This window comes from Syngnathus leptorhynchus, chromosome 4 (genome assembly GCF_054491065.1).
Source record: "Syngnathus leptorhynchus isolate UIUO chromosome 4, UIUO_Slep, whole genome shotgun sequence".
Classification (NCBI taxonomy): domain Eukaryota; kingdom Metazoa; phylum Chordata; class Actinopteri; order Syngnathiformes; family Syngnathidae; genus Syngnathus; species Syngnathus leptorhynchus.
The window spans coordinates 8,649,249-8,665,954 of NC_141198.1; the positions used below are offsets into that span (position 1 = coordinate 8,649,249).

The following is a 16,706-nucleotide window of genomic DNA, read 5'->3' on the forward strand; positions in this document are numbered from 1 at the left end:
AGCTATATGAATAGTATACATCCCATTACATTTTCACTGGAAGATTTTTTCAAATTATTATTACGAGTTGCAAGTTGAGGAAACATGAGCATTTAAATGTCAGTCTACTGGTCCACATGAAAATGGAAAACATCAACACTAATGAGCAAATCGTGTAAATGGCAACATAAATAATATAGTTGTATTTGTAAAATTAAGGTATGTGAAGATGCAAAATCATGACGGATATGCTGGATTTTACAGGCAATTGTCTTTTTTTTGTTTGTTTGTTTTATTAGATCAAGGGGCTGTGACAGAATAAAAAGAGAAGACCATGGAAATCACAATTACAGCACCCCACTGACCCACCTGTCATTAGCAAGATGAATTAACTCGATCCATGCTCGTGACAACAGCTACAGAAGGGAAAATGATCCTGGTGCCACAAAGACTTGGACTCCCAGACAGCACCAGGAAGCAGACAGGGGCCAATAGACCCCAGGGAAAGGGAGAAAGACATGAATAAGATAAACACCTTCACTAAGGCTGCAATTGTGTAATGGTGACATAGCTCGCATGCTATAAAATGAAAAAGAGCAGCAGCGCAGCACAGTGCAGTGACCGCACATTCTATTTCTGAGGCACAAATTAATGTAGAGAAAAGCGTAATATTTCAGATGAGTTTGGTGAGTGGAAGGACAGTACACACACACACACAAAAACACACACATACACACGCACACATACACACGTGTGTATATATATATATATATATATATATATATATATATATATATATATATATATATATATATATATATACACAACTGTCAGCAGTTGTCTCTGCAATGAAGGGTGCCAACAACCACACTCCATCTTCCCTTTTTCAACGAGTGCATTGGCTCCCTGTCTTCCAAAATTCCCCACTATTTAATTCAGTTCAATAATAGATTACAAAGTTCTGATACAGTGTGCTCACACATCCGATAAATATGCCTGTACTGTAAATACACATGCACATGACTTTAGAATCCTAATGTAACGATCCCTCTGAGTGGCTTGTTTAAGGTGAGACAAAACAATATGAAGGTGCTCGCTAAGGTTGTAGACAAATACTATATGTCCTCCATAGGACTGATCTGTATTTGTTCTGCTCTGAATCACAGGTGGCCCAAAGCTGTCTTGATAAATAGCTTCTCCAAGCAAGTATGGTGTATGCTCTCTGACACTATAGGTCACATAACCTTGTTGTCAGGACTAAGACTAATGCAATGTGAAGTGTCAAGTTATTATACTGAAACTAGACTGTGGAGTGCAACCTGAGCCACTGTGGTGATAGCAAGTGTGAGAACAAGCCAAGGTGAATGTAAAAAGGTCATAAAAGGGGGAGATACAGAGCAAATGAGAGGGTAGCAATGGAAAATCCTCAGTGCTAAGTGGCGCTTGTTGGAGGGGGAGAAGCACCATGGGTCTTGGTGGCTGGCGTAAATCATAATTGGCTGCTAGTGCATGCACAGCACAATGCTGACTTTATCGTCACACATCATTCCAGGCAGGCAATGTGTGTGTTTATTTCAGGAAAACTAAATAATGCAGTAATAATCCTCCTCACCCTGTCTCTCGAGCAAATGTCTGTGCACCTGTCAAGAATCTGCAGTGCGCTGTCTATTGAGAGAGTTGCAAGAAGAAAACATGGTATTATTACAGCTCTCTGTACTGTAAATTGTCTGCAGATGGCAAAAACAAGGCGCAGCTGTTAATACAGTGTGAAACACAAAATATGAAATATAAATACGTAGCCAGGGACTGAGAACAAACTGCACTAATCTAATGACTTCTCATTACACTTAGCAAGCGTATACTAACACTGCACTAGATGGAAAAGCCGCAAAAGCTTTGTCGAGATTATTTTGTTGTTTCTGGAGAATACCCAAGTCACCTGAGAGATCACAGATTTGGATCAACATGCACACCTCTACACACCTTACTTCTCACATCTGTTTGAAACCCCTCACAAATGTGACCAAAATAGGATGCAATTATATGTTTCGCATTTAAGTATTCACAGCCACTCGAGTAACACAGGGCTCTGAACAATGCACAAGAAGCAATAAATCAAATCATAAAAAATATATATTTGGTCTAATTTAATAAGAACACGAATGCCGTAGACTAAATGATATTGTTCTCTAATTTAATCGACACTTGCTTAGTGCGTATTGCTAATGTAATTCTACATTTTTATATTTAATGGTGCATGCTTTTTCGAATGCATTTTACTTACTTATATTGTCATCTTTAATGAACCTATGAGACTTCTCTAATCGGTATAATCTCAGAAAATGTATTGTTTTTATCTAAATGGTTGTGGGGCTAATGTTGCTGAGTACAGTGCTTAAAATCCAATGCTTGAAGTTGAGGAAGTAAATCAATCTATTTGAAAAAAATATATTGTGCTAATAGATTCTAATGTAAATGGCCAAGAAGAGCAATAATGGCCCTTAAACTCCAAATGCTTTCATAATCATTTTAGTATATGAACATGCATATGCACTGTTATTAGAAATCAGCATTCAGCTCGTGCTTAGCAGTTTAGTTTTATGTAGACAAAAAGAAGAGCAGTAGCAAACTACAGTATAAAGACAAAATGTAAAGGGAATTTCCTTATTATATATTAAAATTAATCAATGAAACTTCTTAGTTGGCACCTCCTAAGCTCCATAGACATGTAGTGGATGTTATCATATGTCATTCATAAATATGACAACAGCTCACCTCAAATCATCTGAATCACTGTAGAAATTGAACACATTATCTTAATTATTACCATCAGTATTATTTTTTTTTTTAATTCCCCCAACTGGCCGTGGCACATTGAACACGAGTATATGCTGAGTCTGATGCGCCAGTTGTACTGAAGTACTTCATTGCAAGCTGTTCTTATTTATGACACAAATGTCATACAGCCGAACAACTCTTTCTTACTATATGTGTGTGTGTGTGTGTGTGTGTGTGTGTGTGTGTGTGTGTGTGTGTGTGTGTGTGTGTGTGTGTGTGTGTTCCTAGTCACGTAAGATCATAAACCAACGACCTACAACAGCAAAGATTTGATTTTCACAGAAAGGTGTTCAACAAAATTCTGCACTGGTTGAATGGACAAATATGCTCTCTTGGGAAACTGTCTGTACATCGCACCTAAATTAGACTCAAACTGTTACATCTCACTTGTCTCCTTCCTGCCCATCGACAATTGGCCTAAGACCAAAGAAAATATTTAATGTGTGAGTGTGAAGTCTATTGAAAAAAAAAATGATGGTGTTAAGTATCCAAGAGAGTTGAGCTGGGCATAATCACAGAGTGAACTAGAGAAAATGAGAATAAATGGACGTCACTTTCAATGTGAAATTGGTACCCGATGATCCATTACCTCTCCGGCGATCATAACTAGGCTTCACGACATTGCACTAATGTCATTACTGATCAGGTTAAATCCTCAACTTCTGTCCTGTACTTTGAATGGCTTTGCAAGATAGGTTACTATTATTTATTATTGCACTGCCTTTATTTTTTACATGCAGTTAAAGTTAAGTCAAAGTCCCAATGATCATCGTCACACACACATTTGTGTGTGGTGAAATTTGTCTTCTGCATTCAACCCATCCCCATGTGGTTTTGATCCATCCCCTGGGGGAGAGGGGTGCAGTGAGCAGCAGCGGTGTCGCGCTCGGGAATCATTTGGTGATCTAACCCCCCAATTCCAACCCTTAATGCTGAGTGCTAAGCAGGGAGGTAATGGGTCCCATTTTTATAGTCTTTGGCATGACCCGGCTAGGGTTTGAACCCACAACCTTCCAGTCTCAGGGAGGACACTCTACTATTAGGCCACTGAGCTGAAAGTTCATGTGTCTTATAATGAGTTGTCACACTTAAAATAAATGCATGCTGTCATCAAAGCAAATTTTTATTTGTTTTAAATTACACAACTACCACAAGGAAGACTTTTCAGTCCAGGGCGTCGTTGTTAGAAAGCAACACTAAACATTTTTATTACATTTGAATCACTTCCACAAATCATTTGTCATGACTTCTCAGTTTCAGAATCACATACAATAGAAAAAAGAGAAAAGAAGTTTGAACCCTGTTGAACAGAGCTGGAAATATACAGTTCTGAATACTGAAACTTTCTATGCATTACAGTCTTAAGAGTGATCTTTTTTTCTTTGTTTTTTGGGTATGATTTAGTAATAAGATGATCAACATTCAAAATGTTTTTTTTTTTAAGTATTTACAACAGTTTTACTGTTAATTTAGCGCAATTTTATCGCACTCCCTTCATAAAAGCCACAGACCAACAATGCACTCGCTCTGCTATTTTTCATGGTATTAGTTATCAGATTCACTTTTTTGTCGTTTTAAGCTGCAATATAGCAACGGAGTTTTATTAAAAGATTAAAATATACATTACATTACATAGAGAATGAGGAAGTTTAGTGTTGCAAGATGTTATCAAAACAAGTAATAGAATAAAAAATAAGTAGGGCAAAAAATGTGGTCATGATGTTTAGAGGTAGTGTGTGAGCACTCTAAGCTACAGGAATGGTGGACTTTGTTGGTATGAATTGTAATGAGGCAATAAAGCTGTGTATTGATTGTTGGGAAGTTGAAGTACTCTCAAGTCATGTTTTGTACAAGTTTGTGTGTCACTGGGCCTTGCGAGTTATGATCAACTGTGGGGGACTTTCACAAGCAGTACAAAATGTTTACATATGTACATAGCAAACGTCACGTGATAAAATATGGGAACGTGTCATGTTGTGGTAACACAATCAATTACACTTCTTTATATTCCAGAGATGAATTATCATTGGCTTGTACTTATGTATACAGTTGTAAATTAAATTTTGGACATAACCACAAAGCTGCCATTGAGCTGTCAACAGTAGCATGGTTACTGTCACATTAACGGCTGTTCTACTCAATTTATTCGAAGAAAACAAAGAAAAAAAGTATTTTCAAAATAAGATTAAAAGAGCAATCACGTACATTTGACATTTTAAATGCCATGTAAATACCCACCCTGTATTTTTAATACAGAGGTGAAATTGAACGTTTGACGAATATGAGCCAATTGGCTGTTGGATATCTGCGCATGCAGTTTGTGCGCTCACCCTTCAACAAATGTGATTTACTAAGAAAACACTGAGACAATCATGAAAGGTTGACTCTTCATGATAAAGATCCTTACATGTGGCGTGTAGTTGTGGCTGATTACACCAACAAAAAAATAAAACCCATAAAAAACCCAAATGTGGCGTAAAAATGTTTTGGAGGTCCTCTGCATGTGTGCAGCCAGTTCAGAGTCCTTGCCCATCTTGAGGCTTAAATGCTTGGAGTGTGGATCAATTGGAGGTATCCGAGTGCACACTGCTGGGTCCCTCTGTCGCAGATATTACTGAAGACGGAGTTGTTGCATCTTGCCACCCCCCATTAGTCTGAGACACAAACAGGGGAAGAGTGAAATGACTACCGCATTCTCTGCAATATGATTACATGACAGTTTTAATCCTGAAATGGAACCAAACTCTTGCACTAGAAACACTTATCCCACACATCCCACGAGTCCTTAACTGGCACCTGATCTGTGTTTTAGGGGAAGATATTGATCAATCTCTCTCTTTCTCACTCTATCTCTCTCTCACTCAGGGCTGGTATCACAAAAGGTAGATTTCACGTGCGTGGAATAATGTAAAATTCCATGCAAGCAGAGAAAGAAGACTTAAATTCCACCCATATATTGCATACATAATAAAATGAGATTGACTGGTGAGCAATCCAGGGTGTTTTCTCTTCAACTTGTCCTCATTAGACTTGCAGGAGAAGTAGAGCTTGTCCTAAGCTTGTCCCAAATGACTTTGGGCGCTAGACAGGGTAGACACAGTATATACGTATATGATCAAACTTTAGTAGATCAATAAAATGCACATCAACAGAATTGCTTAGATTTTTTTTCCCTTGTCATGTCACCTTTGCATTAGAGATTGCTACCATGGGCTACACTTGAAATGTTCCGTAGGTCAATGATATAACTGGCAAATTCCAACCTTACTTACTTGAACGACCAAACTCGCTTCCTCTTCTGAGAGAGAGTCATAATGTTTTGCACGAGCTTTTGAGCTGTCGAATCAGCAAAGAGACAAATTTGTGTTGCTTCCCAACCAACGGGAGAGATGCTTCAAATCAGTGTCTAAGCAGAGTTCAGCAGCGTCCGGCAGCTTGTCGCTACATATTCTCCTGCCAGTCAGGAGGAGGGAGGGCTCGGCCTGGCTGAGGTGGGGAGAGCTGAGTGGAAGTGACAAGGCAGGGCCTCGCCAAGAGAGCCAGTCTTAGCCAGCCTGACTTTGCTTCGCTCTAGGCATGACCTAGCCTTTACTGGATCCATCTACGTCACCATCAACAACGCTAAAGGTTAGTCTATGCTAATATGTCCACAAAGCACTTTCTGGATGGAAACAGATGCAGTGCAACAATGACTTATTCAAGAATATTTTTGTATGTGTGATTAATTCTCAATTTTTTATTGTATTTCATTTCTTTTTTGTATATCATTTATTTGTGGGGGAGAAGGTGAGGATGACTCAGTAGTGCCCATTGCTATTTTTGTCAGGATTTTGCAAAGCTCCAGTGAGCCACTAGGCACAGGTCTACAGTGCACATGGAAGTGAGAAACCTTGTGAGAAAGTGAAAAACACTTGATCTAGCTGGGGGCTGACATGTCGGAAAAGCTTAGAGTAATAAGGCTTCAGCCGAGACAAAATGACACCGGAAGCTGCCGGTACAGACGATAGTATTTTCTCGCACAGAGACTGTCAACTATTTTCCACACATGTATATTATGACTCAAATACGTCTTGTGTATTAAATAATATGATGAGGACTAAGCTGATTTCCAGATCACATATTAATCTAATCGCATTTGTTTTTGTTTTTTTTAAAACAATACCACAGGAAGTTTTGTGGGCAACTGTTACATTGATTTTAGGCTAATCACAAGAAGACCCACAAAGTTGCTAAGATATGTAAATAGAGAGATCCATTCATCTTTTTCTATCACACATATCATTTCATTATGGGGTTATGAGCTGGAAACTATCCAAGCCTATCAAGAGAGGCGAGAGGGGGGGTAAGCCTACACGCTGGACTATAGTTGCCGACCAATCAGCCAAGAGCACGATTCAGTCCATTTTCGGGGAATGTGAAAGTAAGGAATCAGAAAAGCCACAAATGCAAAGAGGAAAGCTAGGAAGTACTCACATTTAAACTGTGTGGACTGTACATGGTGTTTCGGCCAAGAGCATCACTGTATCCTGCCGTCTGACTGATAACATGGCGCAGGGTATCCACCTGAAGGAACAAACAAGGTGGACAAGCTGCTCAACTTGGTGTGTGGCAACAAGGCAACACTTACTTTACACATGCTCAGGAACATACACTAACAAGGCTGAAAGCGTATCACAACTCCAAAGACAGAAAAGGTGCTAAGCAGACCCAACAATAAAGCTTTAAGATTTGTTTTAACAAAGAAATTACTGCCATGATAGTGATATTTGTAAATTACATTTGAGAACTCACAATAAGTACAAGGAAAAAATTCAGTAACTGGTTTAATTGAGCATTTACCATTACACTGTTTTTTTTTTTTTTTGTTTTATTTAAATCAGAGATGCAAGGAAACCTTTCTAGATTTAATTTTGAATGGAATAATGGAATCTGCCCCTTTTTTTCCCTCCAACACATCAGGTTTTTATACCACAACTAAAACTACTACTAATGATAATAATAATAATTGTAATATAGTAATATATTTAGCATTATTTATTTCTCGCTATAAATTACAATGTATGGGAAAAATGTGTACTGCACAAGCTTTTATAAGTCAAACCTACAAACAAAAAATGGAAATATCTCAAAAACCTGATGTGCTGGGGGGAAAAAAACAAGGATTGTTTCTAAAACTTGCTTTAAAAAGCCATTTCGGGACTCATATTCTACATTTATTACAAATTGTATAGCAGAACTTTATAAGGATAAATCGATATCACAGATGGTTGTTGTAAGTGCACAGTTGTGACCACTGCGCATTGAGATTACAGAATGGTAGACAGCAACAACAAGCAATAACACAATGAGACAAAAGAGGATAGAGGACAGTAGCAAAAGAGGAACACATTACCCAAAACCCAATACCAACCCAAGAGGTCAAGTCAAAGCCATATGCATTCACCAAATGTTTACGTAGAAACGATGTCTGGAATCTTAAATTATATTTTGTCAGCCAAACCTTCCATCCAAAAACATATCATCAGTAGACACGTTTGGCGCTATCAGAGAGCCTCACTGAGCAAAAGGTTTGCTTTAGCGTGCTTCAGACTGCACTGAGGATGGCTCAGTACACAGGCAAGACAAGGACAGCTCTCTGCACCGGCAGTGAGGAACTGTCCCTGATTATTAATCCTACCTGTGACTGTACATTGGCTCCGACTTGTGCCCCTTGGTAAGAATCCCCATTCAGACTCTGCATGCTCAAGTACATGTCCCCAGAGTTTGGGAGGTTAAAAGAACCTGAAGAACCTAGAGAGGGAAAATGTAAGTAGCTGAATAACATGAACGGGCTACTATAATAGGACTGCACATTCACGCACAAGTAATGCAGACTCGCACCGCACGTACACACACACGCACAAACACACGCGGGCACCCGCATACGCACGCACGCAAACATGTCTGAATAAATGGAACCCAACTCAAAGAGACATACAAATATACTTGAGATAATGCCCATAAAGCAAGCAACTACCAGAGTGATGGAGAAAAGCAAATAAACAAACGGATGGGGACAATATGCAGGAGGAGTGAAAGAGGCCTAAGATTTTTACCAACACAATGGACACAAATGGAGTGAGAATCACACGACACAAGGGGCTCTACATGTGGTTGGTCGCTTAAGCTCCCAATTGCTCCACATCATCTACTCCCAATCTAACACTGGCGAAAGGTACCACATGGTAAATGACAAGAACGAGAAGAAGCTTATGAAAAGACCAGTACCAGTAAACATGTTGGTTAAAAGAGTGTTTTTGCTCTCTGCAGAATCCAGCTGAAACTCCTCATCTTTCATCTGGAATCCTGGATGCAAGAAAAAGGGACCACTTCATAAGCTTACCAAATCCCAATGTACGTAGTTCATCCCAGTCCAAACCGATCACATTCTACATTTTACTCATTGCACTTCAACGGGCCTTTTGTATTATTTCAAAGGAAAATACTGATAATATAAACATAATCACAATGCTCCTAGCTCCTATGTTTCGACTTACATAGCCAAATAATATGCCACATTCCAAGTGACTACATACCATTACATTTAAAATGACAGGAGGCTGACAGAAAAGTCAAGCGAAAACAAATCCCATGGCAGTATTCAGATATGGTTTTTTTTTTTGTTCTTTTCCAAAAATACATGTATTCTCGGTTCACGAGTCAGGAACGCTCCCTTTATGCATGAGTTTGCTTGGCACCAAGTGTCTTATAGACGGGAGACACTGTGATCCCCAAGCTGGGAGCTGAGCTTGTCACTCTCGCCTGCGTGAATGGTGCATGAGGGAGGGAGGTAGGCAGCAGGTTAAGGCCTGCGGTGTACGGCAGGTCTTTTTTTCCCCTCATCTTTCTTCTTCATTATGCAGGAGTGCCTACCAGAGTTAGGTGTAGTAGGGGAGTTGGTCTGGCTGTTCTGCACTGCAGCGGCTGCGGCGTGCGCTGCATTGACAGCAGTCTTGGCGGCGTACAGGTTGGCCTCCTCTTGAAACTTGCCAATATTTTTCTTGTAGCGGATGCGTTTGTTGCCGAACCAGTTGGATACCTGCGTGGAAGAGCACAGAGGGGAGGAGCAGAGGAGTCAGACGTCAAGCAGCCACAGCAGCGTGCACTGAGCAGTGTGACTGTTTCAAGATGTCATGTTTGGGTCCATCAAGTACCCAATTCCCAGCCCCTGCAGCAATGTCCACTGGGTACACAAGCTAATTAAGCCATAATAAGGAGCCACTTGTGTCTTCTCATGGATGGGAGCCTGACATGCTCTCAGCTCCGTCTCCTGACAAAACCCAAACACGAGGGGCCCCTGCTGCTTCGACATGTCCGTTACTGCGTGGCTGGCTGTTAAGGATACACCCCACCCCTCAGTGATATACACAGATGAGTGAGCGATGGGAAAAAAAACTGATGAAAGAAAAATGAAGATATGAATGGAAAAAAAACATAGGCAAATGGTTACCTATTTTTGTCTTTTCAAAAGTTATTTTACATGACACTTTTCACATTTTTAATACAGCAAAGTACTTCTGGGAAAGAGGTGAACTACTTTCTGGATACTACTCCCAAGGAATCTTTGTCTATGTCAGGGGTCAACAAGATTTTTGAAACTGAGAGCTACTTGGTCACTGACTACCAATTTGATACGCATTTCTGACATATTTGCTTAAATTTTCTTCAATGAAATTATTAATCCTAATTATCTAAATCTATGTCACAATATGTTATTATATGTATTTGAAATAATTCATATGGTAATAATTTAAAATAAACGTCAATAATTATTTTATTAACAAGGTATGAAAAGGTACTGGAATATATACATCTCTGTAAGTGTTTATAAATATTTGATCATTTTGAAAATATGTAAATAAATATAAATGTCACTATCGGTGAGTTTTTTTGCCCCTCAGGCGTCATTCTATAATACATACATACATAATTAATACATACTTTATGAGGTCTAATTACAAATCAAGTGAGCATACCAGCCATTCAGTGAATTTAAAACTTTTTCTACTGTCAGTATTTTAGTCACTCAACTACTTGTAGTGTGCATAACATACTGTGAGTTGACTTGGACGGTCAGTGTTGAAATGCTTTGTTGTTGTTTTTTTAAAAAAAGATCATACTGGAGAAATAAAAGTCTAAAGAAAGGGACACATGTTAAGGTGAAGGGAGGAGCTGGGTAAGCAGAGTAGTTTGAAATGCAAATTTCACTCAAGTGAAACATCTAACATTAGTGAGACCCTAAAAAGTTGCATGAATCTTCTGAGTAGATGCTGGCTGGCTCCGTGATAAGAGCAGAATAATGATGAGATGATGCATGCTTTTAATGGTTCTATAAATTAGAGTGTCTCATTGCTGTGCTGCTGTAGCCCCCACCTCATCCACTCTATCTCACTGGCCTTGCAGCCCGCCGCTGGACCAGCCAAAGAGCAGCTGCCCCTAATGACGTTTTATTTAATTTCCACCCATGTGCTTAAATTTTAATATCCCCAGCAGCCAGCCAATGTTGTGGCATAAAAAGTGACTGGATTTGCAGGACAACAGATCATTTCTATCCTGCACGTCTCTGCGCTCTAAATCTTTAATATCTAAGCAATTAAAATTAATGACCATTCAGGCGAGACCCACTGTCGGCAGCAGGGTTTCCTTGACATCAATTGTTTGATGGCTTTACCTAGAGGTTAAACTAACAAGCAAGGTTTAATTGGAAGCAATGAAAGTCCTGGCTATCATCCTTTTTACTTAACCTGCTTATAGTGGATTGGAATGACGTAATCTACACTCTTTCTTTAAAAGGCCACAAAGAGGATATCACATATTTTACTGATATTAGAATTCTTGTCCCACTTTTTTTGGGGCATCATTTTAATCATCAAATGTGACCTTGAACTACATTAATTTGTTCACACCTTAATCCCCATGGCAGGAAAAGAAGCAAATCCTTCAGATTCCCAGTCAAAAGTGAATATAAAATATTTAAAGTTCATGTATTCATTTACATGTTGTGCCTCTCCTTTGTGATAACATGTAATATGAGTCCACCACTATATGGTATAAGCCTGAAAGGCACATAGTCCGGCAAAGCCTTAAATGTCACACATTTTCTTTTCCTGCCCACTGAACACCGGCTTTAGTGGTTCTCCGGGTCAGCTTACTATCGAGCAATGCAAGGTGTGGATCACAACCTAATCTATAGAACTAATTCGCTTTCATCTTGGAGAAGGCCACGCATCCAGTCGACTGCTAAGTAAGGGCAGAGCCAGGGTGTTAACCACTCGAATACCTGACATCAGCAGCCTTGAAGTCAGCGATCGTGTAATGAGCATGTGGACTGTTGGCGAGAAAACAATAGAGTTGCTCCACATTTTGAGAGACTGAGAAACTGTTGTACGCTAATTGAATCGATAATCCTCCCTAATCAATGAAAATAAATGATAAGTTTATGACTACAGTTTGGAGAATCCTGAACTTTCAATACAAATAGAATTGTTCTTTACATGGTTTTATCCACAGATAAGAGATGAGCACGAATCTTTGTTTCTCTAAATGCAGTGATGTGATGCACTAGATGTGGCTCAGGAGAAAAAGAGAGAAATTCTTATTCATTTTCAGATTATATAGTATAGCATGGCTCTGGAGTTGCCTAAAAAAATATGAAACAATTTCAATGTCCACCTTTGTAACAATAATGCTTGGTGTTTCGTCAGCAGTGATGTATTAGGCAAAGCTTCCGACTTTTATTGGCAGACCACTCACGATGGATGGTTGTTACTTGATGAACTGTTTGAATAATCAACAAAGCCCACAAAAAGAATGTGGGATTTTGACAAATGATTTAACAAAGCCTACAGAGAAGGCACTGGGATTGGATTGTGAGCGTGTAACGCTCCGGCACTGTGAGGGATAACACACTTAGGGTGCACGAGACATTAGGGTGAGCCTCACATTTTGCTACTCACTTAAAATGAGCTAAAGCATTAAGAATAAGTCAATAGTAATGTCTGTTGTGGCCTCTGTTTGTCGAGGAGTGCGCCACTAATGGGGCCTGAGATGAGTTCAAGTGAATTTTTAAAGGCACTCTAATTCTTGCAAGGACTGATTTGTTCTCATGGGGACAGGTACAGTGGCCTGCTTAGCAAGGCACTCGGAAAACTGAACTAAGTTCCACCGGTGCCCATTTCTTGAAGTGTTGCAGCATGATTGTGCAATGGCCAGGGGGGTAAATAGAACAAAAGTAGATATTCAGAACATCACACATCCTGTCGATGCCAAACAACAGACAAACAATAGTAAATGCAAAGTAGCATGTGACACATACTATAGTCTGTACACACAAAATATGATGGGAAAATTAGTGTGCTTGGAAAATATGAGCTGACCAAAATAGTCAATGGAACTGTGCAATTTAAAGGTGGGATGTGGATTGTTCTATTTTAAAAATATCAATTATACTCAATCTTGTTCTTTGAATTCATAATAACATTAGCAATGATCTAGTTGTGTGAGGAGGGAGGGGGTCTGTGCAGTGAAGTGGCTATTACATACATAAACAAAAGAGGTAACAAAGAAATGAAAACAGTGGATCAGGAGAAGTTATGACATACCTGAGATACCGTGATGGTGCTTCCCACCCCCTGAAGGCAAAAAAGAATGGGCTTTTACAGTATCTGACTCTTCATGACTACACTCAATATACCCCTTAACACTCCCCTCCCCACACAGAACAAAACACTGCAGATGAATCGTTACGTTATAGATTGATGTCTCTCTGATATTGTGCCTCGCGAGGATGAGCATAGAACAATATAACGTGTTTGTGTTAAGCGTCTAGATAGTGTTCAGCGGGAAATAACAGGGGAGTGTACACAATAATAATTTAGATGTGGGGCGGGAAGTTAGGTGTGAGAGATACTGCCTTCAGGTTTACACCCAACGAGGAGGCGAAGCCGTTAAGTCACATTTGGTAATCTTTAAAAAGATAATAACAGCATTAGGAGAGTCTTTAAAACATCATCTTACAGTGTTTTGAAGCACAACATTAGGAATCTTATTTTTCTCCAAAATTAATGATTTCTTGCCACTTTATGACCTGAGTGAGTGACAGGCAGGAAAAGAGAGCGCATGTGGTGGATGGGAATGAGTGTCGAGAGGGAGTTGGGGGAGGTGGATGGCGGAGGAGAAGGCGTTGGGGCAGTTAAGGAAGGACAGCATAGTGCTTTGATTGAGGCCAAGATGATGGTCCTCCTCCCCTCCCTGTGGCCCTGCTCAGACTGCCTTGACTGAAGCATCATTAGGCAGTCACAATGTCAAGGTTAGCTGAGGACGCTGTGTCTTGGTGCTGTAACCCACGGTAAGGGTCCCTCTAGGCTTTCCCCTTCCCCACCCTGATTAGCCACCAGCTACTGTTGGATGCGCGCTACCCACCTGGGAAACTGTGATGCTGCATTTCTTGGCCAGCTCTTCTTTCGCCTCCTCGCTTGGGTAGGGGTTGCTGAGGTGTGAGTAGAAGTACTCGTTCAAAATTTCTGTCGCCTGCTTGCTGAAGTTTCTCCTTTTCCGCCTGAGTGGGGAGTAAAACCAAAGAAAGGCCGGGCCAGCCTATTAGTGCGACCAGCATTAACTCATCCATTTGGATCACACAAATTGCACAATCAATCGCGCACATAAATGGTGAAAATGATGAGGAATGGGCTCTAAGGGCCCTGAGAAGCAGAACGATGTACTGTGTCCTGCCGCAAGTCTCGTCAAGACAAAAGAGACGGGGGGGGGGAGGGTCCAACAAGCGGACACACAAACAAATGCACACACAACCATGAAACACATACAATGTTTAATTTGGTCTGTTGGTCTCTGATTTCCAGTCCAAGCGTGTAATGTGCAGAGTTTAGTGCCGTGGATGGGTGGGCTTCGTGATGGAGCGCGAAGCCCAGTCGGAGTGCATCTCGGTACATTATAGAAATCACGGCATGCACAGTTGAGCATTGTTCCTTAAGTGCCACAGCCCCAGGGATCTCCAGCAGAAACAAGCAAACTCTAACTAGATCTGGGTCCGCTTCCCTCCCAAGGGCACTACTTATCACATTCGTGAGCATTTGCTTATTTGTTGCCGTGTTTACTAGGGCCTAGCACAGGCAGTGGGCAGCAAATGTGCTTCCGCTCGGCTTGTTTGGCATAAACTTGTGGTGAGCCTCACAAAATTGCACATTTCCACACTCAACATTTGCTTTACACATGACCTGACCCTCAATTTACTTTGTTCTTAGGTAGCCGGGGATAATTGTCCAGAAAACTGCATGGAGCAGAGATATCATTAAAACCTTCTATCTCTGCGATAACGGCCTGTTTTGACTAGAAAGTACAAACAATGATTTTGGGGAAAAAAAAGTGTTGCAATATAATTAGTATAAACCTTTTCAAACATTTAACAAATATTAAATATACATATTTGTTTGTTTTTATATTTGTATGAGCCTTTGTAAACGCTCTAGAAACGAGAGATTTTGTGCAATGCTAGATAATCAAACAATAAAACAATTACAACAATCAAACAATTGAATTTGAAGTTTTACTTTCAGATCTAATGCTAATGCTTTTAACTTTTTTGAAGTTTTCCACTGTGAGCTGTGCGTCCGCAGAGAACACGATGCTATAATGCATTTTTTTTTTTGTACAACAGTAGTTGAGTTTAAAACTCATAATACTCTATAATACTCAAACCTTTTCGTCAGATTTTCTTCTATTTTTTTTTATTTATTTAGAACTGCGGCACAAAGATTTGTCTCTATGGGTCAAAGGGAAGCAATAAACTTGTGAATAACATGGACTAACCTGGCATCAAGAAATCTGGAGCGCAGGATCATGACAGCCTCGCAAGTGCTTTGTTTCAGTTGCATTTGGATGGAGCTGAATTTACGGTGGATGATTCCCACCATGCGCTCGATCTCTTTGGGCGAGATGGGCCGCGTACGAGACTGTTCCCGCAGCAGGTTCATCACATGGGTTGTGAATTCGTTACACGCCTGTCGAGTAGAAACACAGACAAAAGAAGTCAGTCTGTTTTGTAAATAGCACACTCACCAAAAATCCCTCAAATCCCAAAAATCCTCCACAATTGTGCAGATTTTCATATAGTGAATGAGTTTATGAGAAGCTTCAAATCAGTACAACTGTTTATATATTACTTTGACAAAATAGCTGAAGTCATGTATGAATATAAATGTCAATTTGTAATTTGGCTTTGGCCTAATGCAGAGTGAATTTAAACAGCTTTCAGTTAAATCGGTAATTCATACATGATTAATTAGAATAACCCATTTATGTAGTGCATGCTTTAGCTCATTACTCTGAGTAAAATTCGTTAAGTATTTACATTAAGATAATTAAAACCTGGAAATATCCCTAAGAAAGATGCATGTACTTCTTGTAAAGTGGTGCATGCCCCTGTAAAGCTACCTCCACTCACTGAGAGTATATTAAGTCTAATTTACCTCTCTGGCTAGATGAAGCATTACTGCTACATCTTTTTTTTTTTTTTTACCATAATGTCTCTGTATTTAATGGAAGGATCAGAGCACCAAGTGAGATAATGATCCATTCACTGGACAAATTTCACATACAGTTACTGGAACATATTTTCTGTTTCTTGAAAAAAAAAGAAAAAAAAAACAGGCCTCATCCTATGACTTGCTAATTAATTTGCAACCTATAACTTTTTTACTTTCCTCGAGAGTGCCTTTTTTGCCCAAGAAAATTAAACTGACAGTCATTTCCAATAATAATCTGTTTAATCACTAATTGCTAATTATACTGGGAACGGCACTTTTACATCTGTAAAATCAATATGCCGCCATGTC

The 16,706-nt window shown here is 39.7% G+C and overlaps 1 protein-coding gene across 4 annotated transcripts in view; it reads right to left on the reverse strand.

Moving 5' to 3' along the window:
- Positions 1–3,990: 3,990 nt before the first annotated feature.
- The window catches only part of pbx3b (pre-B-cell leukemia homeobox 3b), a 70,366-nt gene continuing 57,650 nt past the window's right edge, over positions 3,991–16,706 (reverse strand). Inside the window, exons 6-13 of one of the 4 annotated variants that reach the window (XM_085910695.1) lie at positions 15,682–15,872; positions 14,278–14,413; positions 13,458–13,487; positions 9,730–9,895; positions 9,085–9,162; positions 8,495–8,607; positions 7,291–7,380; positions 3,991–5,471 (exon numbers count right to left, since the gene is read on the reverse strand). In XM_085910695.1, the coding sequence (XP_085766821.1) occupies positions 5,379–5,471; positions 7,291–7,380; positions 8,495–8,607; positions 9,085–9,162; positions 9,730–9,895; positions 13,458–13,487; positions 14,278–14,413; positions 15,682–15,872 (897 nt within the window). In that variant the 3' untranslated portion in view covers positions 3,991–5,378. The remainder of the gene's footprint in view (positions 5,472–7,290; positions 7,381–8,494; positions 8,608–9,084; positions 9,163–9,729; positions 9,896–13,457; positions 13,488–14,277; positions 14,414–15,681; positions 15,873–16,706) is intronic. The other 3 variants (XM_085910696.1, XM_085910697.1, XM_085910698.1) reach the window with 3 other exon arrangements.